The sequence below is a fragment of the Polyodon spathula genome, chromosome 14 (assembly GCF_017654505.1).
Source record: "Polyodon spathula isolate WHYD16114869_AA chromosome 14, ASM1765450v1, whole genome shotgun sequence".
Taxonomy (NCBI): Eukaryota; Metazoa; Chordata; class Actinopteri; order Acipenseriformes; family Polyodontidae; genus Polyodon; species Polyodon spathula.
This window is the reverse complement of record NC_054547.1, coordinates 12,992,318-13,019,394: the sequence shown is the minus strand read 5'-3', so window position 1 is coordinate 13,019,394 and position 27,077 is coordinate 12,992,318. Positions and strand designations below refer to the sequence as shown.

Here is a 27,077-nt window from a genome sequence, read left to right as displayed (position 1 = left end):
ATATATATATATACCCCCACGCTAATAATGGTTTAAATGGGTTATAACCCACTATAATAAAACGCTATTATTAGGTTGTAAATGGTTGTAACCCACTATAAAGCCGTTATTATTTTGGGACATCCTTTTAGCAGTTATGGGGACAAGAGTTTTTGTTTTCTTCTTTTTTTTTTTTTTTACTTCATTATACAGTAATTGAAACCAGTCAAGCCATGGAATCTACTCATCTTTGAAGTCGTCATATTATTTACCCAGTTCGTCTCTTTTGTAACCGTTTTTGTAATTATCGTTTGGTCTAGAAAGTTTGGCTTTGTGTGCCAAGTTACTGCTGTTCGTCATGAATGGAGTGAAATCGGGGTAATCTCCATGTTAATTGTTCTGTGTTAATTGAAGGTGACGTAGGAATCTTGGCTTCCAACCAGTTTTTAATCACTCTCATAAGGTCGCCGCAGTTCACACAATAACGAGACCGCTTGCACTAAAATAGCACATATAATCCCGAATAACACCTGCTGTAGAATAACACCAACTCAATGTTCAGAATGTTTCCATTCGTTTTTATGCTTTACATTGCAGTTGATATATTGCATTACACTAATCATAAGACCTGCAATTTGTTTTCCGACTATATTTGCCAATGCAGAAATAAAACCGCACAGAATGTCTTTAAAAAGGCCTTCTCGACACGAAATACGTGTGGCAGACGGTATATAAGGAAATATATTAAAACGAAATTCACTTTAATTGAATTTCATATTTGTTTTCAATGTAAGAATAGTAAAAACAAACCAAAATTGAATTGAATAATTGATTTGCATAAACCGTCTGCTATACACAAAGATGGTTCCTTAGCATACTATAGAACTGCTTTGATTCCTTTGACTTGCTCATGAACCCTTGTTTTGTTTCTGTTCTATGAAGAACCTATCCTCTATATTGAAGAAAACAGTTCCAGAACCATAGTGTTCAAACTTCGAGGGTTTCCCTAGAGTTATATTGGCTCAAATGGTTTTATTTACAATCCATAATTATGACGCATATACTTATCAGCCCCCTAATATGTCTATTTAGAAATATTTGGTTTTGTAATTAATCCGTTATATTGAACTTCCTGTTTGTTTTGCAGTATTTAGGAATGGTTCCTTATAGAATGTAAACCAAACTATGTAGAGCATAGAAGGGCCTGGTAATTTCACAGTTAACTGTTCAAAAGCAGAAACGAGAAAAGACATCTTATTTTAAAATGTACATTTATATACAGTATATTGCTTTTCATTACTTCCATTGTGTATGTAAATTATGGATTATTCTGTCTTTTTATTGTTAAAGAAAAAATAGGACAATAAAGCATTTTTTTATTGTTTACAGATTATACATCTATGCTTATGTTTAAATATGAAGACCTATACATTTTAAATAATGCTGTATAATGCAGATTATAAAACAGTGATACTCTTTTTAATATTAAAATATTTAAAAATTCTATTATTGAAATATAATTAAATATAATGAATTGATATTTGGATTGATTATTGTACAGATATATTCGTTGCATACACAACATTACATATATGATTAAGATATTACACTATCTTGTTTTACATTATTATTTTAAAACCTAAAATCACAATTTATTATATTTAAATGCCCAAACTAAAAATGTCTTGCGCCTTGTTTTTTGTGAGGAAGTCATTGCCAGCATGGTGCTGTAGGGACCCCTGCTGGCCACTTTTAGGCTGAAATTAATTGAAGCAAAGATGGTTTCTAGTGTCAGCATGGAATCGTTATTTAATTGAGTTTCTCAATAAGCAATCCTTTTAAAAATGGAGACAGTGGTAAATAACACAGACTAAATGTCAGAATTGCCAACACTAATACAAATAAGTATCAGACAATGTTTTTGGTGCAACATCAGATCAGTCAATGGAAGATAAATACAAAAGGCCTGTTAAAGATTAAAATATAAATATATTTACATTTTTTTCTAACATGTCTACCTTATTGCAATAAAATATATTTATAACTTAACTCAATACAAAAAAGCAAAAAGTAGTGAGGTCTGCAGTAAAGGAGGTTCATGAGTTTTATGACAGCATCTTTTCAACAGAGACCCCTTGTCACTATAGAGAGCCAGTAATAACAAAATACCAAATTGTGATAAATACACCCTAAAATAATATTACAACATTTTTTTTTTTTCCATAGAGCCCAAGTATTCACTTCTGGTCACACAGAAGAGAATAGGACATTTTTTGCTCTTTTAAAAATATATCTCATAAAGAATGAATTGCTCTCTTTTGACCCCTTTCAGCTTATAAGCACAAGTCAACTTTAATGTTGGCAGGTGAGTAAGTTCATAACAAAAGAGTGTTTGCAGGACGCACAACCAATTTATTTTTGAAACAGATGGCTTATGTTTGCAGATATACCAGGTGCCATAAAATTAGAATGTTTTTCATTAGGTTACACATGAAACACACAACATAACTTCTCAAAAGACCCTTGAGTAATTTATTCTGGAATATTATCCATCCAAATAACATACGTAGATCATATGCAATTAAAATTCAGCAAAACATGCAACCCACTCAATTTAACTGATGTAAGACCCTCAAGTAAATGAACTCGCATGTATTTTATCAAGTTATTGTGCTAGACTGTCTCGAATGGAGTTAAATTGCCCAGCGTCCGCTGTGATTGTAGAAAATGGCACGGTGGGTTGCAGTTTTTTTGTGTGCTGGCGTGCTAACAAGGTTGAATAGCATTCGAATGTCAGTTCTATTTTTAAATGAAAAGCAGAGCTTACACATGTTTTATTTAAATAATAATAATAATAATAAATAAATGCCGTTGAAACTAACAACTCGTAGTTGCTTTACCTGATTGATAAGCCTGGAATCTGTTTGTTGCAGCACTGTGGTTATGTGTAATCTCAAATGTACCACTATGGGCGGACAAGAAGAGCAGGCTTACAAAGACCCTTCATAATTTTTTTTTTGGAATAAATGGCAATTAACAATGACAAATCATGATGCAAACAATTATTGCAAAACCGAAAACTGGGGCTAGAATCCACTCAAAACTGAGGTAAGCACCCTCAATTAGAAACAAAAATGTCCATATTTAATCCAAAGCAGAGAATATCACAGGTTTTCAGGAAAAGATTACTCCATTTTCCCATATTTACTGCAAGGTATGAAAGTCAAATCGTCATACACGTCAGGTTTTTGTTTTACCTAAGTAAGATGGTTCTGCTTGTAACTGGTGACAATGTCAACGATATTTGATAATAGCATTCAGAAAACTCAAATGATTGGGAAAAGTCAAATAATAAATAAATAATAATAATAATAATAATAGTTTATGCAAATCCTCTTACCTCATGGATCTCTGTTTCATTTACCTGTAAAACTGGTTTAGAGAAGTTGAGAGATTGGGAAAAGTCAAATAAGTGTTTTAAGCACATCTAACATTTTTGGCGGGGCAAAATTTAATTTGTAACTATTTAATGTAATATATAACAGTATATGTACAGGATGATTGTGTTAAACACGTGTCACAATGTGAACTGCTTATGCCTGGAATAGGGTTTGGTTGTATTCTTATTTTGAGAGCTCTCGTTATTCTCCAATCAGGTTGTAATGAAAATGAGGCTGATCACTTGGACAGAGACCAGCAGCCTTACCCCTCCAATCAGAAATCCAAGCGCATGCGCACATCTTTCAAGCACAACCAGCTCCGCACTATGAAGTCATATTTTGCCATCAACCACAACCCTGATGCTAAAGACTTGAAACAACTGGCCCAGAAAACTGGGCTAACCAAAAGAGTTCTCCAGGTAAGCATGTCCTCAATTAGAATTCCACTGTTACTTTTTACCTTTCTATTATTTACATAATCATTGTTTTGTATGAGGACCCATTCCATTGGTTATATTAGAGGTAATGAGGTGTGGAGTAGGAGAGGAACACTGTTTTATTTGTCAGGGCTTTGTTGTGTAGGTGTGTATGTAACCCACTGTTTGTAACCAAACAGTGCCATTAACTGGTTCTGTTCAACAGATTTGGATTTGGCTGTGCCCCTAGTATCAATATGCACACATAGATAAAATCAATAAGTTGCATTTTTTCAGCACAGTTTGAAATGTATTACCATTATTAACCATGCTACAGTGTTTATATTTGATTGGTGGAGGCAGTATACAGCTTATACTTTTTTTTTTTTTTTTATTACTAGTTGATTCCTACCCATTAATCATAAAAATATCATCAAATCACCCCCCCCCCCCCCCCCCAGTTCTGTATGTAACAAAGTACATAATGTCGTCTACCCTTTTACCTGTAGTGTAACCTGTAGCAAGATAACTGTGGTTTTAATTAGATACAACAAATAATTGCAATTTAAAACAAATAGCTAAACAAGTGAAGAAGAAGTAAAGAAAAGTAAAGAAATCAATTGGGATTGGTTTGCAGGTTTGGTTCCAAAACGCAAGAGCCAAATTCAGAAGGAACGTTTTGCGACAGGAGAATGGGGGTGTTGATAAAGCTGATGGCACTTCACTACCACCTCCACCCTCGTCAGACAGCGGCGCATTAACTCCACCCAGCACTGCAACCACTTTAACAGACCTGACCAATCCCACAATCACTGTAGTGACTTCAGTGACCTCTAGTCTGGACAGCCACGAATCCGGGAGCCCCTCACAAACTACCTTAACAAACCTATTCTAACAGTTTACAAGACATTTTAAATGACCAGACAGATCATGGGAGAACAAACAAACAAACAAACAAACAAAAATCTTGATGTGTAGCATTTGCAACCACTTGGCAGCTGAGTTTCTAGCTAATGTGTTCAAAACTTTTTATTTTGCATTGAAGAAGTTCAGCATTCTAGACAGTTGTTTAAAATGATCCTGAGTTTATTTATTCCAATTTTAAAAATCCTGCTGCAGCTCAAAAATAAATGTTTTACTTACTGTTTTAATTATTATTTTTTTTTTTTATCAACACGAATAATTGACAGATATGAATATACTATTTTTTCATACCCAACATTAAATCCCATCACTATGTGCTAGATTTCCATTATGGAAATAAGTAAAATATTTAGTTGTTAAATGTTTAGTAAACTTTCAAAATTAACTTAAGGAGAGATTTAATTTTCTCTTATATTGAGTTTCATTGGATTGTAAGAAACCATTGGCCTATTAGCAACATATAACCTTTAAAACTATTGTATGGATTTTTTTTTTTTTAAATACTGCCTACATATTTATGTAAAATAATAACATGTTGTAAAATTAGCAATAGATAATTGTGAAGTACAAGGTTGTACACAGTATTTTCAGTTAATAGATATGCAGCAAATAACAAAAGTCCTAAAAATCTAAAATGACAATGTTCCTGAACTCAAAAGCCAGGTGGATGCTGACCTCAATCTATGTTTTGTTTTGTCATACTCCAGTTTACTGTAGCGGGAAGCTAACAGGATTATTGAGATCTGTACAGTGGTAATTGTTCATCTGGTAATCTTGATACATTGTATGAGATGTGTCAAATTTGAATACTGACAAAATTGGACCTCAATTACTTATTGTTTTAAACTAAAACCAGACAAAGGGGAGTGGTATTCTTAGTTTATTGTTCTAATAAAAGAGCACTTTTACCAATGCTGGCCTCAGTGCCTAAATACAATGGTAATGTTGTACACTCTCACTACAGATTACCAGTACATGTTGTCTTAAGTGTAATTAAACATTGACTGCCCAATAGAAAATGCATTATTAGATATGTTGCTCAGGGTGTTAAAAACGTAGTGCAGTAAGAAAAAAGAAAAAAAAGAAAAAACAGGATCTAGCGCTGAAAAGGTACTAAGAAACCATTTTCAAAGAATAGTGTCATTCACGTCCTCAAAAAACACATTTTCATTTCATTACGGACATTTGCCACTGAACAGACCAAAAACATGTTTCTTCTGGCTAAAAGCTAAAGAAAACTATTGCTTGTATTAAGAACGTTTTATTGAAAGTGTCAAAAAGTTGGTACTATAACAAAAATGGTACTATAGATCTACTTGCAGTAGATGCCTAACTCAGTTCTACTATGTGCCTTATGCTATAACATGGGAGACAGTTTGTGGAAATCAGGATATGTATGTTGTTTGTTAACTGATTCACATCCTTTTGACGCCTCGCTAGTTTTGTACTGTTTTATTTCTTATTTCTGAAGATCTTTTTATGGTGAATCCTGTTGAAAGGGGTCAGAGATGTCATAGAAAGCAGCTGTGCACTCTTTCAGATATAATTGATAAAACCAAGAATCTTATATATTGATCTTCATGTTTATAGTACAGTAAGTGGTCTAACAAGATTGTCCATGTCTCTTTGTTTCTTGATAAAAATGGTGTATAGAAGCTATTTCCCCTTAAATATTTATGGACCAAACGGTTGTGATATATCTTATTAAATTTGTGTGAATAAAATACTTTGTTTTTAATGAGTTTTATTTTTTATATCATAAAAGTGTTGTGTTTATTCAAGAATATGTGGTTCTTTATACAGTGTTTCTTTTTTCAGTGACATCATCAGATTGAATATCATTTAGTATCCGAATGCTCAATGCAAATTGTTTACTACATTTTTTAAAATTCCTTTCTTATTTTTTTTGCAACGTAATGCCCCACTGATTTGCAAATGAAACCCTATAGAAAATCAATACCAAACAGATAACTATAGGCAGCTGTTAATGCATGAAAATGATTACAGTTAATAATTTAAATTCAACAAATGCTGGCAGGCATATATTTTTATAACAAATAAAACTAAGCAGTAAAATAAATGCAGACCTCCTAAAACCCAGGTTGCTCTGTAGTTTAATAAATTGTTACTATGATTTCTTTCAGGGAGAACAAATCTTGGGGCATTACAGCCACACTTCCCGACGTTTGAAAATTCCCTAAAGTATAAAAAGAAGGGGAAAACTTTGATCGGAATTCCTCAGCATTGAAGACAAAGACATTATTAGGTTATGATAAATGCATATTTAAAACCTTTGAGCCAAAAATGTAAAAGAGACTTTTCAAATACCAGTTCCTGAATGTTTGAACATATGAAGGAAAAAAAAAAACTGTACTTTGATCTGTTCTTACATAATACAACGACGATTCATTATGGTCTTTTGTATTGCAATAACCTTTACTTTTTAAGTAACATTGGAAAAGTTGTGTGTGTGTATATATATATATATATATATATAATCAAATATATATATAATATATAATATATCTATATATATATTAAAAACAGAGCAACTTGGTAGTAATCAGTTGGGGTAACTGCCCTATTCAAAGAAAGCACATCCTCAATAAAAAAGCACAATCATCATTTGATAGAAACATTTGTAAAAATCCATTCGTATTTATTCCATCAGCTTGCTAAAAAGTATTTGTCATAAATGTCATCTTTGTAAAGCATAGCCTCTTTAAAACTCAGTGGCAGAATGTCTTTCAGACATTGCAACGCTCTTTCACTGGAATTTGACTGTATTTAAACAAACAACAAAAAAAATGAAAACTAAAATAAATAAATAGGACTCATAATTTGCATGCACTTTGTTAACATTTCCTAAGATGTGTACGTTTCTGTATAATGCACTCTTTTTGATGTCAACTGTAAAATAAACGTTCATCAGAAATTGCTAGCTTCATTAATGTCAATAGAACATTCTATTTCAAGAAAAATACACATTTGCGTGCTCAGTAGAATTATCTAAATGCTTCAATACCTTTTAAAGGTACTTGCTTTTCCATCACATTGCTAGAAAAATATTTGTAATTTAAAAAAACAACAAAAAAAAACAATGTAGACCGTTATATTGTGGCAAAACTGTCTATGCAATTAGTGGAGCCATTGGATTATTGTCAGTACATTATAATTCAAATCTTTCAAATCAACATTAAACAGCATAGCATAATTTGAGAATGTAATACGTGTATGCTCTTCATTTGACAAACCTCATTATTAAAAAATGTTGGACAGAAAAAAAAAAAAAATCAATGGAACTCACCCCAAACATTTATACCTTGTCTGACTGGTCCCCACACTGACTTATTACAATATATTGTATATACCTGGTTGGAGGACCTGCACAAAGAACAAACAGTTTCAATGGGGACAACATTGATAAGTTTTAAAACCACCACAATCTATGTTGCATAACAAAATAAAACATAAACATTTTGTTGTCTTGACAGAATTTAAATGTATACATTTTGTGTGATCACTAGTTGTATATATTAGTGAGTTTATTTATCAATATATTACGAGGAGCGACATGGTTTTTCTTACAGTATGTCCAACAACAATCTAGTAAATAAAAACAAAAACATCCACCTAGCATAAAACACACTGTTATCTATTTTCTTCATCTTAGGATCTGTACTCTGTTTCATACAAGTTATTTATTCAATATTTCATTCAACAGATAGATTCAGACTGCTTTGACAAGGGTTAGTGGGCAAACATTTCAATGCAGTCTTTTACACAAGATTATATTTTCATAACACACATTACTGGTAAATTATATATTAATGAACTTCTATGAAACTATTGTAGCTGAAATTTTACATCCATGATCTTTATTTGTTCATGTCTGGAAGAAGCCACTATAGTCTACAACATTTGTATATGAAGACTACAGGTGAGTGATAACCACATGGTTAACTTATTAACTTAATATGTTTTGTTATGCATATTGTAGGAAGTGTGGCGAGGGTAAACAGGACCATAATCAACAAATCCATTTAGGTTATTTCTAATTGAAATTAAATTACAGAAGGTGATTGTGACATAACTGTTCTATATGAAACGCCGTGTTGGTTACTTGCAAATCACAAATACAGTAGCAGTTCATTTTCACTGTTGGGTTCACTGTATGTGCAAAGAATAAAGAAAAAAAAAATCCATTACAGGACTCTGCGTTTTACAAGCATAAGCAGACCCCACCCTCCCAAAAACAGACAAATCAGCTTTTACTTCTTCATGCTCCTCATCTCCTGCTTTTCTTTATGGCAACTCTGAACTTGCAGACTGCAACTGATGACTGACTTTTATACAGCTGGGAGACACTACTTTGGCATTTACTGATTAAGCGTTTGTTTCAGCCATTTTATGTTAAAACCAAACACAATACAACCTTCAAAATACACAAATACCATAATTCTAAAAATAATAATGAGATGGTTTACAAGTGAAAATAATGAAAAAACTAAAACAACAAAGAAACTAGAGGCTTAATTGATATGCTAACATGGTTTAATTGATATACTAACATGGTTTAATTGATATGCTAACATGGTTTAATTGATATACTAACATGGTTTAATTGATATGCTAACATGGTTTAATTGATACACTAACATGGTTTAATTAATATACTAACATGGCTTGCTTGATATACTAATATGGTTTAATTGCAATAAATAATGACCACTAATCTCCAGTAAACAAATGGTATTTTCAACTAATTGTGTGGAATTGGTGTTAAAATAATTATTTGCTGAATATCCTTTATTGAAGTACACAAAACACTGGTAAGGTGGAAAAATCTTATAAAGTCAATGGTGAAAAAATAAAAAAAAACAGAGTCTGCTTCATATTCATGAATGAATTTGGTAAATCATGTAAATAGTGATATAAAGATTTTAAATAGAAAATAATCATTCTGAACCTGTGACATTATCACTTTGCCCTAGCCGTGACCAAAAGGCTGAGCGTGACTTACTATTGTCATACCACTTTTTCCTAAATATGAAACTGTCTTATTGATTTTTCAATTGTTGTGTACTGCCATGCACTTTGATGTGCAGCATTATGTGTTAACATTCAGGTGTAATATCCTACGTTTTTTTCTTTCTTCACAATAATTTCAGTATAATATTTAGAAGGTAGTACACTTTATTTTTTGTTATGGTGTGTAGTTCATTTTAAAGTGGTTTTATATTTATATTATACTACATTGCTAATTTAAAGGGTACTGTTTTTGTTTGTTTTTGTAGCCAATAATCAGTCTAGTATGAATTACAATGTATTTCTAGAAGGCATGCATAATGTTATGCATACATACTATATTTTTATACTGTTTTCTTTTGGTCACCATGCATCTGAATTTAATAATTACAAAAAAAAAAACCCTAAAAAAACAAAAAAAAAAAAAACAGATTGCTCTTAAAACTATTGTTAAGTTCTGGCTTGCAGTGGTCTTTCTCAGCATACTGTATGGAAAAAAAATCTAAACAGTTTATTATATAAATCCTGAACACAGCTGATGAAAATCTTGCCTTCTGATTGGTTGTCCACTGTACTGTATGTTCTACAGTCACTGAGAATACAATGTTTAACAGAGAACACCTTCCCTACAGATAAAACTTCAAAGGTGACATTCTAGGTGGGTAAATGTTTGGATTGCTGTGACTACTTCGATATCAGAGATTGTCAAAAAAAAACTATCCCTAGGTTTACAAGTGAATTATGGTGGCACTGTACTTCTAGCGGCTTTTAAAAACTACCAAAAACAAAATAAAGGATAACTGTATGCAATTTTGAATCCGAACACTGCATAAAATGTAAACATATTGTTATCATTATCAGTTGTTGCTTGTTTTGTTTTTTGGTACTTTATAAAGGCTGTTATAAGGATAAAAATCGATCCTGCAAACCTCTTTCTAGCAATATTAATTATTCAGTTCAAGGTTATTTATGTATTCTTACTTTATGCATTATGTCTTAAGCTACTGCAACATTAAAGTAGAAAAACAATAAAAATCATTCTGAAAGAATAGTTTGCATGGTAAAAAGCTAATGATAGAATTGAACTTGTCTCTTTTTTTTTTTTTTTTTTTTTTTTTTTTAGAACAGCCAGTTAGGACTGTATGCTGATGTCAGGAAATTAAACTGACATTAAACCTCTGCTCCAAACACAAAATTCCTCAGACCATAATTCAATTAAAAATGTGTTTCTCTTTTAAGTGTGTTTTTTTTATTAGAATACGATATACATGCAAATATCCTCTTTGTGAATTGACAGCTCTCAAAATGATTGAGGGCCAGTAAGGAAGGTCTTGGTGGTCGAATGCTTTCAGGTCATGTCATGGAGAAAGACCATTACCCCCATTATACGAATGAAGATACTTTATTGTGAAGCGAAAAGAAATGTGTATTATTGTACTGGACCACATCCTCTCTTATATGAGTAACTGACAATGACTGAGAATCACCAGATGGAAGTCAGTACACAAAATCATTGTATGGCTGGATTGCCAATATGACAGAATAGCAACAGTCATTAAACCTAATATGATATTCAGTACATAATCCAAGAGTGAGTGAAATATGTTTCTGCTCTTTGTCACCCTGGAGTACAAACATGGTGTACATTCACTGCATTGTGATACAGATCTGGCTTCATTTAACAATATTCGTGCAGCAGTGAACCCCTAACACTTTTCTTGTCCCTAATAACGCTGATGCTAGTTATTGGATAGTTCATAAAGGTTTGTGTCATTGCTGCTGTTGGGAAGTTCAAGGCCACAGTTAAAAAGTTCAAGAGCCAAATGGGACCAAGTCATGAACCTTGAGGCACTGTGATTGCTTCACACTGTCTTTGACTGGAGAATAACCCAACAACTCATAAAAAACCTAGAACCAAACAATAAAGTATATATGTATACAAGGGAACATATTCTTTCTCAACAGAATGTTGAATCAACTGTTGAACAATGAATACAGTGCTCTAATAAATGATGGAATGTTAAAAATCATGAATAAAGCATTTTATTTTTCCCACGGCTGGATTGAAAAACAATATTTCTACACACAGTAAATTATGAACAGCAATGATGTCTAGAAGTCTGGACCGGACAAAACAATAAAATAAATAAGAGTTGGAGATGCGCATCAAATATTAATTTCCTGTGAAGAGCATGTTGTCAACTATCAATTGGTTTATTTGAATGATCAATAAGTTCCTGATTTATAAATATGAAAAGGTGTTCAGTGTCAAAGCATAAGTACACTCCGAATCAACAGCATGGTATCCAATGCATTTACATTTCACACACACACACACACACACACACACAAATCACCAATAGAGGTCACTGCTTCTAAAAAAGTTTTTTTGTTTGTTTGTTTGTTTTAATTGCATAACAATTAGAATTACATGAAATGCACAAAAGTGTTTGCATTGTGATTTTACTGAATATGTGAAGCATTTTTGTATACACAATAGATGGCATTTGGAATTAAGGGAGATTCAAATGTACATAATTACAAGGGTGTGTCACAGGAACCAAGCATATCACTGAATTTGTCAGATAAACTTGCAAAAAAAACAGCTACTTGGTAACCATCACCTTTAATCCTTTATACTTCATACATCACTGTCATTCATATGAATCAGGCATTTGACCAAATATAATGAGTTGTCAGTTGGCCAAAACCCTGAAATGTTTTAGTTGTCTGTTTAGATATTGTCCCAATACGTGTTAGAGTGTACATAATACCTGAAGACTTGTTGCATGCTGGTGATGTGAGGTCTGGTTTTTTTCTTCCCTTTGAGGCAATTAGGTTAGTAGGCTTGTAAAAGTGGTACTGTTCCTGCAAACCAGTTCCCTGCTGTTTGTACAGGCCTGTTCCCTTTGTGGGCAGTACAATATATACAGTAGTGCTTTGGACATTTTTTTACTGTATATTTTTTGCCTTTTCCCTTTTCTGTCCGCTACAGAAGAAGCCATTGCTACAGGTCTTGTCATTAATGGCTAATCCCATACCAAACAATGAATGTGTCAGCTGCAAGGATAGTGTGAAGCACAAAGAGTACATTAAAACAAGAGCCATATTCAAGCATTTACCACTGTGCTAAGTTTGCACCCTTTTTGTAAAATAAAAAAACAAACTGATACTACTACAGAACTAGCAAAAAACAACAATAATTTGCACACTTTACTTTTAAATGATCATTTTATTCTTTGTTGGGTTATTGTCAATCACTATCAATTGCTTGCATTACAAGGAGTTCTATATAAATACAGATGCCAACGGTGGCAGTTGTTATGATCCTTGTATACATAAACTATATAACTCTTGTCTCCCTTCTGTCTGCCTAGTAATTCTTCCATTGGAAACAAAAAGTATGGAGAAGGTTGGGAACAAGATGCATCTTTTGTTGTATATCATGTACAGTATGGGTCATTGCATGCAAAAAAAAAAAAAAAAAAAAAAAAATCCTGACCCATTACCCTGGGTCAGTATCTCAGAATGTGACAATTAGTTCATCATACAGCTAGTTAATTAATGCATCATACTATAATGCCCAAATCAGTTTCCTACTTGCAGTATTCTTAGGTACATAACCCATGCAAGTGCATAATGCTGAAAATGACAGGGATAAATGTGTTGAACATGACAGGTTTTAATGGTAGTCACCTGTGAATGGTCTTAAGCATGTGGATCATATTTTGGAAGTTTAACAATGAAATGGGGTAGGATGACACATGTACAATATAAGATTACTTTATGAAATGTGTGTTTCTTGCATGGACAATCACTGTGCACCATCTCTCGTCTTACTAGTACCATACCTAGTGCCAAATGTGCTTTGTCAATGGTCACTCTATAATGACTATGTTATGAACTAGTGAACTTTTGGCAAGGGATCAGAACACTGTTGTGATCCTCTGAATGTTTCCAGTGAGCTACATCAAAGGTACCAGCAGCTTATCTGTAGTGTTACAATGGAAAGACATATATCCTGAATTAAAAAGTGAAGAACCAGAACCAGTAATGATGCTAACAAAGCTTACGAAGAGGCACAACAATAGATTGTAAAGCATTACTAAGAATGCCTTTATTTTTATTTATTTATTTTTTTACAGTGGATACATTAGTTTAATGTGGATTGGCTAGCTTGTTACATAAGGGTTGGATTCTTACTCATACAATTAATTAACTTTTGAAACCACAGTTGGGATATTTAATAGCAAAATCATCCACGTTTTAAATGAAATGCTAACACAGATGTGATTAACAAGTAAATTAATGCCACAATCAGATATAAGAAGGTGTAGATGTTAATTCAAGTTAACTAGGGAGCAGTTAGTCTCTGTAGAACAAAAAACCTGCCTCACTTGATTAAACATAAAATGGAAATACAATTAAAATGAATTGCTACTGTATGTCCAGCCTAAAATAATAACACTGCTGAGTAATTGATAATAATCAGATTTGCAACCATTTGTATTGGGATATACTATTGTAATAACATAGATACAAAAAGATGGCATTGTTACTTATATGGTAACATTGTAAAAATGGCTCATACAAGCAATAATTTGCGCTTGTCATTAAAAAATCTCTTGGCAAATGGCATTAACTGCAATGCCAGTAGGGTTGTCAGGGTTTATACCTGGGGGTTTATACAATAACACAAGCAGATAGCCAATAATGGGTTACCTTTTTATTCACTAAAGATTCAGCTTTAACAGTTGATTGGAATTGACTGCCCAATTTTGCTTGACTATAAAAGATGACTGCTTTAATATTCTTATAATAGATCAATTTTAAGATTCTTCAAGATAATCTGGTTTATGTTCAATAGCATAATTTAACCCATTTACCGCTGGGCACATTTATTTCCAGCAAGTGCCCTGTGTCTCAATTGTCAGTTTTCAATACAGGTTACAGCACACTCTTAAGGTCCTTTCACACTGGCATGATCTCCCCGGGGCAGAACCTATCCGGGCATGACCCAGTGTCATGCGGGTCGGGTACGCGATTTCACACTGCTTTTGATAACGCGGGGTTGACCTGGGTGACAGACGCAAGTGTGCAATACGGGTGACGATGTTCTGGAAGCGGCTTGTTATTGACGCTTATGTCCAAGCGTCTCTGGATTGCACCGTCGGCCGAAATGTTGATTAGAGCAAATGGTTCTTCGTTCCTGCCGCTATTTAATTTCGTCTGATCAGGTGGTCTCACAATACGCCTTATCCAAGACCCGGGTAGGAGTATCACTCAGAAAGGGACTATACTGGATTTTTTTAGAGGAGAAATGTTTCTCAAAATGGAATACAAAGAAAGCATTACTTAACCTCATAAAGCCACAGTGCAATTTCAGGGTGCCTTACACTCTGTTACAGTACCCGATTCAAGAGCTGCAGATTTGCTTATGACCAGAAACAGTTGTAACATGTTACATACGTTATACGTTTTTCGTATGAAACTAATTGTGCAAAACTAGACAACGAATATATTTCCAACTCCCCGCGTCTAGAATGTTATCAGCTTTACTAACTAGTATAACTCAGCTGGCAGCGTTGCTTGCTGAGCAGATTGAAGTCCAGCACCAGCGACCTGCGCCCCGCCCCTTTTCTCTGGGAATGCTGGGTGTTTACATTACTGGCACTGAGCAGAAATGGGGAGTAGTTGAGACAGAGTCCTTAAAACAAACCAAAAAAAAGCCTAACTGCAGAAGCCCACACGTTAACATTTGTTTGCCTGGATGGTAGCCTGCCACGCAGGAGCTGCCCACAAACTAATCGCAGCCCGAAACGTATGAGAAAGAGAGCCGCCATCAACTCAAGACGCTGCAGTGAGAACCAAGGCACTTCCTGGTAAGAAATACAAACTGTTAGTGTTAAATATGCTTTGCATGATCGATTTCATAAAGCTTTTAGTATATTCTAACAGATGCCCGTTACCAAAGTAACATTTGGCGAGGGCTAAAATGTCGTAAAAGTTAACCACATATTAAACCGTCCCCGTCTTTTTTTTTTTTTTTTTCTTCTAACAGATTGCCTTAGTTTACTGTCATGGACTCCAGTGTAACCAAGAGAACCTGACTAACACAGTAGTTCATTGCAGAAAAAAAACTGGACAGTTTAAGCCCCACCCACACTGTAAATCTATTGGGTGTAAGATTTTTATTTTTCCCAGTACAGATTGCTTCATTTAGCTGTCAGTAAATTCTGCTTGTGCTGCTGAGGCGACCCTGGTGAAAGCAAGTGAGTATCACTTTGTTAGTTTATTTACAGGCCATATGAATGTAAGCGTTGTGTACAACAACTGTGTTTGTTCATTACCCACAAAATAAATCGATTGGTCACAAAGCAGTCTGCAAATAACCAATCAGATGTTAGTTACACTCAGTCACAGCTTTTTTTTGGTTTTGTTTTTGAGTGGCATTTTGCAGTCTCATTTTTGTCTACCATGACTCCAGTTGTGTACGATGAAGTAGGCAACTTTTAAAAGTGTTTCATCTGACAGGCTAAGCTTGATCATACAGCTATAAAGGCTCCCCAGCAAATCGAGCAATGCCCGTGACTCATTCTTGTATTTGTTTATTAAAACATACAAATAAAACAAAAACATGTTTAAACGGCACCACAAATAGAGGCGTTCTTGGTGATAATATTATACACGTACAATCTGGTAACTATGCTTAGTCCCACCCTTAGGAATCCATAGCAAGACATGCTAAAGCATTTCCCTTTAGTAAGGTGCTGTGCGCAAACAGTTATATATTTACCGTACTACGGACAACTTATACAATACGTAGTAAAATTACATCTGAATAAGATTTTGATTTGAATCACTACATGTGAGATTTGCGATTTATCAAACGAACTTTGCCCTATTTCCACAGTACAGTACTGTAATCAGCTGGGATGTTTAACTTGGGTTACAGGCCCTAGCGTTACAAATACCCGAAAGTTGCACTGTGCCCGTTTCATTTCCTGACTGATATTTGACACATCTACATGAGTGTGTGATGCTGGGAGAACTGTACCTTTTTAAATCTTGGTATTTGTTTGTAATTGTGTAGGAACTGTTAATGTTGTGAGTGTTACAGTTAACCAGTTATAATGTTGGTTTTGCCTGCCACCCTGCTTATTTAACCACATTTGTCTTTCTGATGTGTCTTTTTAGATTTAACACATGCTGTGTGTTTTAGTCACTTGTAGTTCAGTATTGAGGGGTTCTTCATACCCTCAGTTCAACATGGAGAAGAATTATGTTATACTTTCAGAAAAGTTTAGCAGTATGAACAAATATTCCAAATGAAATGTTGAACTGAACAACAACAAAAGAATTGAAAGATAGGAACATAGAAACTGTAGCACCTATTTGTTTTTATTTTTAGACAAGAATTGTTTAACAAAACTAAAATAAATTCCATAGAAATACATCAGTTGAAACTGCTGTTGACCTGAGTGATATAGCCCTACTATGGGCTTTAATTGCTGGATGTGGTATTTATATAATTTATTAGGATACAAAAGGTTTTTAGGGGTTATACCAAAATGCCCCAAAATTGATTTATTTTTGGACTGATGCAGAATGCCAATATCCAAAATGTCTGTAATGATATTTCACTGTTGTTGACATTAAAAACATGCACCTTTTCTTTTGCTCTAATGAAGCCAGTGTACAATAACCACTAGTATCAATGAGTTTCATTTTGAGCTTTGACTTTTCATAATTTAAGACACTGTACTCTGTAATGAAAATCTCCCCCAAACATGACCCTCCTCAAGATTTTGTATTTAAAAAAAAATCAAATGATTATGTTTTGGCTTCATTTTCATTTTCAGTTTTCTGCGATTTTTTGCGATGGTCTAATGAGGAATTACCTTTATTGCTGTCTGGAGACTTTGGCTGTTCTCAGAATGTGGGTCATTTTTCAACCATGTTATGGTTAAAATCATAACCACAACATCTGAATTTACATTCTAGGTGTATACATTTACAGTGCTTTATTTTATTCCAATATTGTGTGTTTACTGTACTATGTTTAAATACAAACCTTTTTTTTTAAAACATCAAGAAAGAGTAGGGCAATATCATTCTTTTGGCACACACAGACGGTTTTATAGTAAATGTATTTATATGCACATTAACTTCATCAGACACGCCATGCATCTTTTGTACAGTCCACTAATTATCAAGGCTAGCAGGAAAACCTAGAATGAATCAAACTACTACTGAGTTCATTTAGGTAGAGACTTATGCAAGGTGGTACTCAGGATATGGCTTTCATTAGCCCAGTCAATTACGAACTAATGCATACTGTAAATACATCAGCATGTCTTAACCAAATTCCACCATAATTGATTGAAGTTTTTAGCTACAGTAAGTATTAAAAAAAAAAAAAAAAAAAAAAAAAAAAAAGCCTCCACTAGCACCTTCATTATATCCTCATTGTCAGGGAGATGCATCCATGCTGGCAGTAATAAAATAAGCACAATTGTGTTTTTCTATGTTAAAGATTACATTTTCTTATTTAAAAAAAAAAAAAAAAAAAAAAGTTTTACTACTCTTACTACTTGTTTTGATTGTGATATCATGAGTTGTTCTACAGATCTAGTTGCCTGCCATAGTGAAATATAGGCCAGATAAGCCAAAGGTTCTTTATTTTAGTAATCTGCAATACTGCCAGCAAAACAAACAGAAACGCAGTCAGAAGTAGCAGATCATTAAATGACGCTGACGCTCACTTCTACAGTCAATTTGCTTGATCTAACCTGACGGGCAGCTAGAACTGATCACAGGTGAGAGAACTTTAACTCGGACTCAGCAAAAACAGAAAAACAAAGTATGTGGTTGCAGTAAGAATCACTTTATAATTTTTGCATACCTAAAAAAAGAGGACTCTCAAGCACATTTTAGATCTTAACAGATCCTGAAACAATTTATTGTCAATTCTGTTATAGCAAAAAGTGTTGGTTTATTTACCTGGTTGAATTAATTGGAATTGTACTCACTTTAGCCAGTGGGCTGGTTGAGTCTGGAGTCTGAGCCACAAGAATCTACTGGCCACAGTAGGGGGGGCCTTGGTATTCTTAATCACTAGGAAATAAACAGGCCGTTGGAAGCTGCAGGAAGCACTAGGTTGTTTCAGAAGTCATGCCAAGTTGGACTATGAGACCTTTACCAGTGGTTGTGGCCAGTGTATAAAAATATTTTACAGATGTTGAAAGCATGGCTGGGAAGCCAGCAGGATATTTTGCTGTTCTCAGGGAGGTTTGGTTGAAGTTTGAGCGAGCAAAGGAGAAGAAAAACGTGCGGGTGCTGAACATCCTGGCATGCTATCTGAGTAGGAGCCAGATTCATAGATGATTTAACAGTGAATATTTTACAGCTTGTGCTATCCTGGAATGCTGCACATTGTAAACAGGACGCGTACCGTAAACCCTATTTATTGCATTTGTAAACCCTGTAAAATGTGCATCTTAAATCTGACTGCTAGGAAATGGCAGATTACATTAGTCTTGTATCTCTATAAAAACCCAGATGGAAGTGTGCTGTTTCTCATGCAAGGATGCAAGTCACCCAGTTCCCCTTTGGGATAACCCTGATTTGTTTCCTGTCATGTTGTGTGTTAAAAAACTATATTGGTTTTGGGTTAAAAAAAAAAAGGAAACAAAAATAGAACATCATGTTTAATGGTCAAAAACACATCTTGGAATGGAAATACAGTAACTTAATTTCTTGTAGGGAAATATTTATGTTACTGTATTTAACCTTTTATTTACCCTTTTGTAAATTGTAAAAAAAAAAGTGTGCAAATGTATTATGTAGAATTATGGTATTGAGTAGGCGAGCAAAGTTTAAAGAGTGAGGATGTAATAGTGATGCAGCAGAGGGTGCTGCATGTGAAGTTGAACTTTAGCAAGGCATACTGTGTACAGTAAGAGTTCATGTGTCATGACTGTGTTGCTTGTTATGACTTAATGGGGAAACTATACCCGAGATCTATGGCTGTTTAACTTACACCTTAGAACAACATAACTACAGTTACTGTACTTTAAAGAAGAATGTCTTCAGTAAACACTTACTACATATTACCAGTATACATCTTCTCTTAACATGCTATATTAAAAAAAAAGATTACAGTACAACAAATACGTGTTATAAATGTATATCCAGTGCCTTGCATAAGTATTCAGACCCTCTCACAGTTTTTACATTTTGTTGCTTTAAAACTTGCAGTCATGACACTTTGAAGTAGGAATTAATGTGTTATATACACAACCTACTCCACACATTCCAGTAAATACAAAAATAAATAAGTAAATAGATAATATGAAATAAAAATGGAAAAGTCATGATTGCTTAAGTATTCAAACCCTTTGCTGTGGCAAACCTAAATTAATTCAGATGCACAAAATGACCTTAATGAGCCATACAATTAGTTGAATGGCCTGTGTCAGTGTGCAATATTGGTGGTTCTCATGATTTCAGAATAAAAACATCTGTCTCTGTGAGGTTCCTTGGTCAGGTAGTGAATTTCAAGCGAAGACTCAACCATGAAGACCAAGGAGCTTTCAAAGCAAGTCAGGGATAAAGTCATTGAAATGCACAGATCAGGAGAAGGGTACAAAAAATATCAAAGTCTCTGAATATCCCCGTGAGCACAGTCTACTCAATCATGCTGTCCCTCCAAACTGAGCAGCCGGGCAAGGAGGAAACTGGTGAGGGATGCCACTGTGAGGCCAACGATGACTTTGAAAGAGCTACAGAGTTCAATATCCAGAACAAAAAAAAAAAAGTAGCCTGTATGGCAGGGTAGCAAGAAGGAAGCCATTACTAAAAATAAGCCCATCACAAAACCCACGTGGAGTTTGCAACAAAGCACCTGAGTGATACTGCAAAAATGTGGCAAAAGATGTTGTGGTCAGACGAGACCAAATTAGAACTTTTTGGTCTAAATGCCAAGCGTACGTTTGGCTCAGACTCAACACAGCACATCTCCCAGTCAACACCATCCCTACAGTAAAGCATGGTGGTGGCAGCTTCATGCTATGGGGATGTTTCTCCTCAGCAGGGACTGGAACGCTTGTTAGACTGAAGGAAAAATGGATAGAGCGAAGTATAGGCAAATACTAGGGGAAAACCTGTTTCAGTCTGCTAAAGTCTTACAATGGGTGAAAGTTCACCTTTCAGCAGGACAGTGTTCCAAAGCACGAGGCCAGAACTACACTGGAGTGGCTTAAGAATAAGAAAGTGAATGTCCTTGAGTGGCCCAGTCAAAGTCCTGACTTGAAATCTATTGAGAGTCTGTGGAAAGATTTGAAAACTGCTGTCCATACGCGATCCCCAAGCAACTTGAGAGAGCTTGAGCAAATTTGCCAAGAAGAATGGGCACAAATTACACCAAGCCGGTATGCAAAGTTGGTAGAGACTTACCCAAAAACACTTGCGGCTGTAATTGCTGCCAAAGGTGCTTCCACCAAATATTGAGTTGACGGGTCTGAATACTTATGCAGTCAACATATTTCAGTTTTTATATTTCAGTAGTTTTTCGAGATTTACGATTATACTGTAAATACAGTATAATCGTAAATCTCGAAAAACTACTCACTTCTAAATTTTTTGTAGTCATCTTTGTATTACTTTAGTATAAATACATGTTAATTTGGATTCATATGTTGTTTTTTTCTGACTTTATGTGAACGAAAAGACACACATTTGCCCGTTTTCCCATTGGAAATGGTGATATTTTGAAATATCACTGTCCTGGTCACAAAAGCAAAGTTTGTGGGGAATAATAGCCATTTTCTATACTTTTGAGGCATAAGCAATTAGGAAATAACACTTACTACCCAGGAAAAGAAAAAAAAAATGTTACACAGTGTTATTTTGTAATTTCACAAAATGGGACACCATAGGAAGGGTCTGAACACTTTTGCAAGGCACTGTATATGAATTGTTTCAGTAATTTTGACTGGACCATAACCATCTTTAAAATTTGAGACAGTTCAATGGTGAGGTAGTGAAATTAGGCCTACCTAGGGACTAGCAATCCCCCAGTTGATTTAATGACAAGAGCATGGGAATAAAATGTCATCAATCAAAAATTTTTATCTACAATGTATGCTGTAGAATGTTGTAAAGCTAGTTCTGCAGTTTTAATTTTACCCCCTGAAATCACAAAAGAAAGTCTTGCTTGCTGTTCATTTAACACTGGTAGCAGGTACGATTATTACTGTCACTGAATGGTTTCCTGTAAGCTCATATTGCTTATTTTAAAAAGGAAATATGCTCTTCAGAACAACAGTATAGGGATTTCCTTATGTTTTGTAGTACTGTATATACTGTACAACAGGGGTCGGCAAGCCCGGCACGCATGCCAGAGTGTGGCACGCCAAGACATTTTGCTTGGCACGCCAACCCTTTTCAGAAATGTTGACAGAATAAATTTTTTGTTTTGGGGGGGATTTGTGGCATCACATTGTGTTTCCTCACATATATTTCACAACAGTGATTGATTAAGAAATAAAATTGCACATACCTGCAAAAAAAAAAAAAAAAAAAGTTTAAGACCAAAATCAAATCCTTAATCCGCAAAAAAAACAAAAAAAAAACAAAATCACTACGCCATGCATATCGTTGAATCATCTTGTGGTATTTAAACTTTAACTTCAGGAAATGTTTTAAACAATGTGCAATGATAAATAGTTATAAAACAAGATGTTCAGTAATTCAAACTTGTGAGAACATGTACTGTATTATTAAAAAAAAATCTCCAAAAACAACTCTATTTCAGAAAAAAAAAAAAAAAGTCCAACCCACACCAACCTAAACCAATTATGTGGAGACATGCCCCATAGTCATGGTTATGACCCACAAGAAAAAAGACTGCTCATTGGACAGGGGAGCTATGATATGAAAAATCATCGGTCATACATGAACTGTAAATCACAGTGTTAGGAGGTCTAGCTATTTTTAATTGTGGAAAGAAAAAAAATGAAATGAAATATTCGAAAGTTTCAGCCAGCGTGGAGAGAAGTATATAGATTTGTGCAGAAAGGGGATCATGTTGTTTGTAGCCTGTGCAGTGAAAGTGTGATATCTTGTACTTCCAACGTCCATTGCCATTTCACATTCAAGCATGAAGCCCAATTTTCTGGAGTTGAAGCAAATAAACGTGAGTACATTAGAAAAGCTGTTGAGTCTTTTGAAAAACAGCCAGCCAGCTTTTCTAAGTTTGTAACTAAAACTGCTCTTCCTACACGGGCTAGTAATGTTGCAGCTCTAGCTATAGCTCATGGATGGAGACTACATAAAGGAAGCCTTAGTAAACTACAGAGGAACTAGAAAGACATCATTGCTCCTATTGAAGAGATGCCATTGTCGGCCAGGACTGTTCAAAGACGAGTAGATGAAATGTCAACTGATGTTAGGAAACATGATGGAAGACCTTGAAACATTTAATGTGATGAGCCTTGCATTGGACAAAAGCACAGACATAAATGATTCCCCTGGGTGTGGGGGTGGGGGGTGGGTACGGACCCTATAATTGTTTGCTTCTGTATCAATTGGAAAGTTAAGGAGGAACTGTTTGCTTTGTGCTATGCATGGTACAACGGAGGTTACAGAGATACTTAATGCTGAGAAAGACTTTTTCACACAACAAATCGACATACATAAAGAGTTTTCTGTTACCACTGTTGGCGCACCTACTACAGTGGGTAAAACAGCAGGATTTCAGAAACTTATGGAAACTGAGATTGGACGTTCTCTTATGAGTTTCCATTGCATAATTCATCAGGAGAGCCTGTGCGCTAAGATCTCTGCTGATTTAAACAAAGTAATGACAACAGTTGTGAAAGTTGTCAACTTTATCATTGCCCGCTCTTCTTTGACACACAGGAGATTCTGTGAACTTCTGAATGATGTGGATTCTGCATATGGAGATGTAGTGCTGCACAGTAATATACGCTGGTTGTGTCGAGGTAACATACTCCATCGATTTGTTGCTTGTCTTGAACCCATCAAGCTCTTTCTTGGAGAAGAAAGTAGCTAACAATATGCAGATGTTACTGATGACAAGTGGCTAACAAAACTTATGTTTTTGACAGACTTCACATCACACTTACATGACCTGAATACTAAGCTACAAGGAACACTGAAAAACAAATTTCAGCTGTATGAAGACTGGAAAGGTTTCTGTGTTAAGTTATTGGTTTTCAGACGAGATATTGAAACATCTACCTTTGTTTTCAATTCTTGTGAACGAAGGAAAGCGACATACAACTTCTGTATTTTGAGTAGATGAACATTGACGGATTGGAACTGATTGACTTCCAAAGCTCAGGCATCTGGGTCTCAAAGTTCAAATCACTGCGAGGTGAGCTTGAAAAGGAAAGTGACTGGCAACTCAAGATCACGGAATGTTGGTCTTCCCTTGCTTCAAAGTACTCCTGCATGAAAAAGTAGATTTTTGCCTTGCTATCGGCCTTTGGTTCTACTTACCCCTGTGAACAGGTGTTTTCACAATTGAAAACTATACGAAGTCCAGTTAGAAGCTGCCTGCCACTGACCGTTCTGATGCGTGTTTGTGTGACATCTCCAACCTTAGCAGTCAGAAACAGGCCAAGGAAGGTACTAAACAGGACACGTGTAAGGATGAGAGCTGCTTTATTATTTATTATTAATAGTGTTTATGAAGGTGCTAAACAAAGTTTGCATTGCAGTATTCAACGTTCTGGATATTAATTGTCTGTATAAGTTTAAGTAGTTTTTTTTGGTGTTGTTTTGTGGCTGTGAATACTGGCCAGGTGAGCATTTAGCTGTCCCTACATATACGCGTTTCTCTTTGTAGTATTTATTTGTTGTCGCTGGTTGTTAGTTTTGGTATTGTTTGTTAAAATTTGGTATTTACTGTAAGAAACAATAATATAGATGGGAATCTTAATTATGCAGGCCTTAATAATTATCCCCCCCCCCTTTGTTTGCCTGGCACGCCAACATCTTAAAAGTAGACGTTGCAGGGTTTTTTGGCCCAAAAACATTGCCGACTCCTGCTGTACAAGATTATGTAGTTGTTGTTGTTTTTTTTTTTTTTTTTTTTTTTTTACAGAGATATTCTTAAGCAGATTTTGCCTTGACTTAATGCCTTACCTTTATCTCCGTAGATAGGTGTGAATGCACAATCTGATATACACTAATAAGATGGTGCTATGATACTGTGCAGTATATTCAATAATTTTAGGCTGTTGCAGTGAATATCTAATATGTAAATCTAATATGGTATGTGATGTATTCATTTAAATCAAAGAGTTAACTGATGGTTTTTTGAGGCATTTGGTGTACTGTAGTAAACCACAGTGCATTCCTGACATGTACTTTCATTAAGTCAGTCACACCAAACGTTGAATAGAAGAAGATTATTGGTATCATGTAAAGGTTTTGTGGTACGAAGCTGATCGTCAGACCATGAAATAATTCTTCTTGACTCAGGGGAGTCTTTATTCCTCAAGAGTTACAAATAAACTCCCTACAGGCATAAATGGGATAGATGTTTCCCTCCAGTGACACTGTGATCTGCTTATTGTCTGATTTTTAAATAAGCTGTGCTAGTTGAAGTCAGCCAGCAAAAATAGGATCTGTACAGTTGTTGAGGATTTTTTGTTTGTTTGTTTAAACCCGCTTTCTTGTTCCAATAGTGTAAATCAGTCACATGAGTGTTTTCATGGAGTTAAGCACTCAACCTGATTGACTAAGCTATTGAAGGCTATAAATAAAAATAAAATGCACTTTTGCCTGCAATTTGAATTGCCCATGGCTTAATATAACTATTCTATTGCATGCAAAGGTGATAAAGCACACTGGCGGTCAGCAACATTCCTAATAAAAAATGCCTGCGTTAGAAAATAAGTAAATGAATGATGGTGAACCAACACGCCAGTGTTTCCAGAATCCAGGGTGTGTTGCTAATTAAATGTATAACCATATGGAGCAGCTTTAGGGCACGTAGTGTAAGTGATGCAGAAAGGGAAAAAAATATGTATCCAGTGGCACATAGGCCTATATGATATAATACATAATGTATACCGAAAATGGTAGCAAAGTGCAAAGAAAATGAAGTATATTTTATAGCATACTGTATTTCTAATAGTCTTTTTTTTTTTTTTTTTTTTTTTTTTTGTATAGGCTGTGTGTGTACATTTCGGTTGACGTGCCACTGTTAATATAACTGAAATCTCAATATTCTGCTGACCGAATATATAATACAAATAAAAAAAAAGGTATTTCTTCATTTTATTATTTATTTATTTATTTATTTATTTTACAATTGTCAGTGTGCAGTGGACAGTTTGGAAAGCCAATTTTCAGAATGTGCACTGCCGTGGTTTTGACTATGGGATCGCCTGTGGGCAGGTAAGATTTGGTGTGGCAACAAAAGTTATGACTTTGCTGTATGACTATAAATAGAGCGTGCCTTTCAGGCAAGATCATTTAAGCAGCTTTAAAAATATTTGTATAACCATTTTTTTCTATTATTATAAGACGTTTTATTGTAGAATATAATAACATTACATGCAATGCAACTACTTTACTGGGTTGAAAAAGATTAACAACATATTTTTGTATCAATCTTATAGTGTTCTCTGCTTTTCCGTTCAGTGTTCTCTGCTTTTCCGTTCAGTGAAAATAAAGGACAAATGCTACAATTGTAGACAACAGGATGTTTGCCTGTCAGACTTGGATATTAGCAGGACCTACTGCATGCATATTAATTGCCATTGCATGGTGTGTAATGAAAGATTAATCAACTGGTTTTTGAAAGTGTATTCTTGAAAACACCTTTAGAAATTACAGCCTTACAAAGGCTTGCAACCCAAGTATACAGGTTTATAATAAGAGATTGTCTGGAGCAGCTTTATACAGCGTGGTGCTGTACAACAGCTTTAGTGCTGTGCCAAGTCTTCTCTTTTGACTAGTCTGCTTAGGAGATACAAAAAAAAATAAAGTGACAGCTGCATGTACTTGAGTATTTGTTAATGCAGTAGGCATTTGTGTGGGTTGCTTCAATGAGAAGGAAAGAAAAAATACAAGAGCAGGACAAGCATGGTGGTAGGCTTACACAGCTATCCAGCCAGCCTTTCAAATTAAGATGAAAACTTATAGAGAATACTCAAGGGTACTGTAAAAGCCTATTCTCTGTGTTTTGATTAGAACAACATGCAGTAGTTACAATATACATATTGCATGTGTATCATATCTGCCATTATGT

General features: G+C 34.8%; 2 protein-coding genes across 5 annotated transcripts in view; both read left to right on the top strand.

The window, feature by feature from the left end:
• The window catches only part of LOC121326425 (LIM/homeobox protein Lhx9), a 17,581-nt gene extending 10,428 nt beyond the window's left edge, over positions 1-7,153 (top strand). For 2 of the 3 annotated variants that reach the window (XM_041269683.1, XM_041269684.1), the window contains 2 exons: positions 3,636-3,838; positions 4,473-6,897. In XM_041269683.1, the coding sequence (XP_041125617.1) occupies positions 3,636-3,838; positions 4,473-4,730 (461 nt within the window). In that variant the 3' untranslated portion in view covers positions 4,731-6,897. The other variant, XM_041269685.1, reaches the window with a different exon arrangement.
• Positions 7,154-15,413: 8,260 nt separating this feature from the next.
• The window catches only part of nek7 (NIMA-related kinase 7), a 58,634-nt gene continuing 46,970 nt past the window's right edge, over positions 15,414-27,077 (top strand). Inside the window, exons 1-2 of one of the 2 annotated variants that reach the window (XM_041270407.1) lie at positions 15,414-15,669; positions 15,849-16,059. The gene's annotated coding sequence lies outside the window, so the exon portion shown is untranslated. The remainder of the gene's footprint in view (positions 15,670-15,848; positions 16,060-27,077) is intronic. The other variant, XM_041270406.1, reaches the window with a different exon arrangement.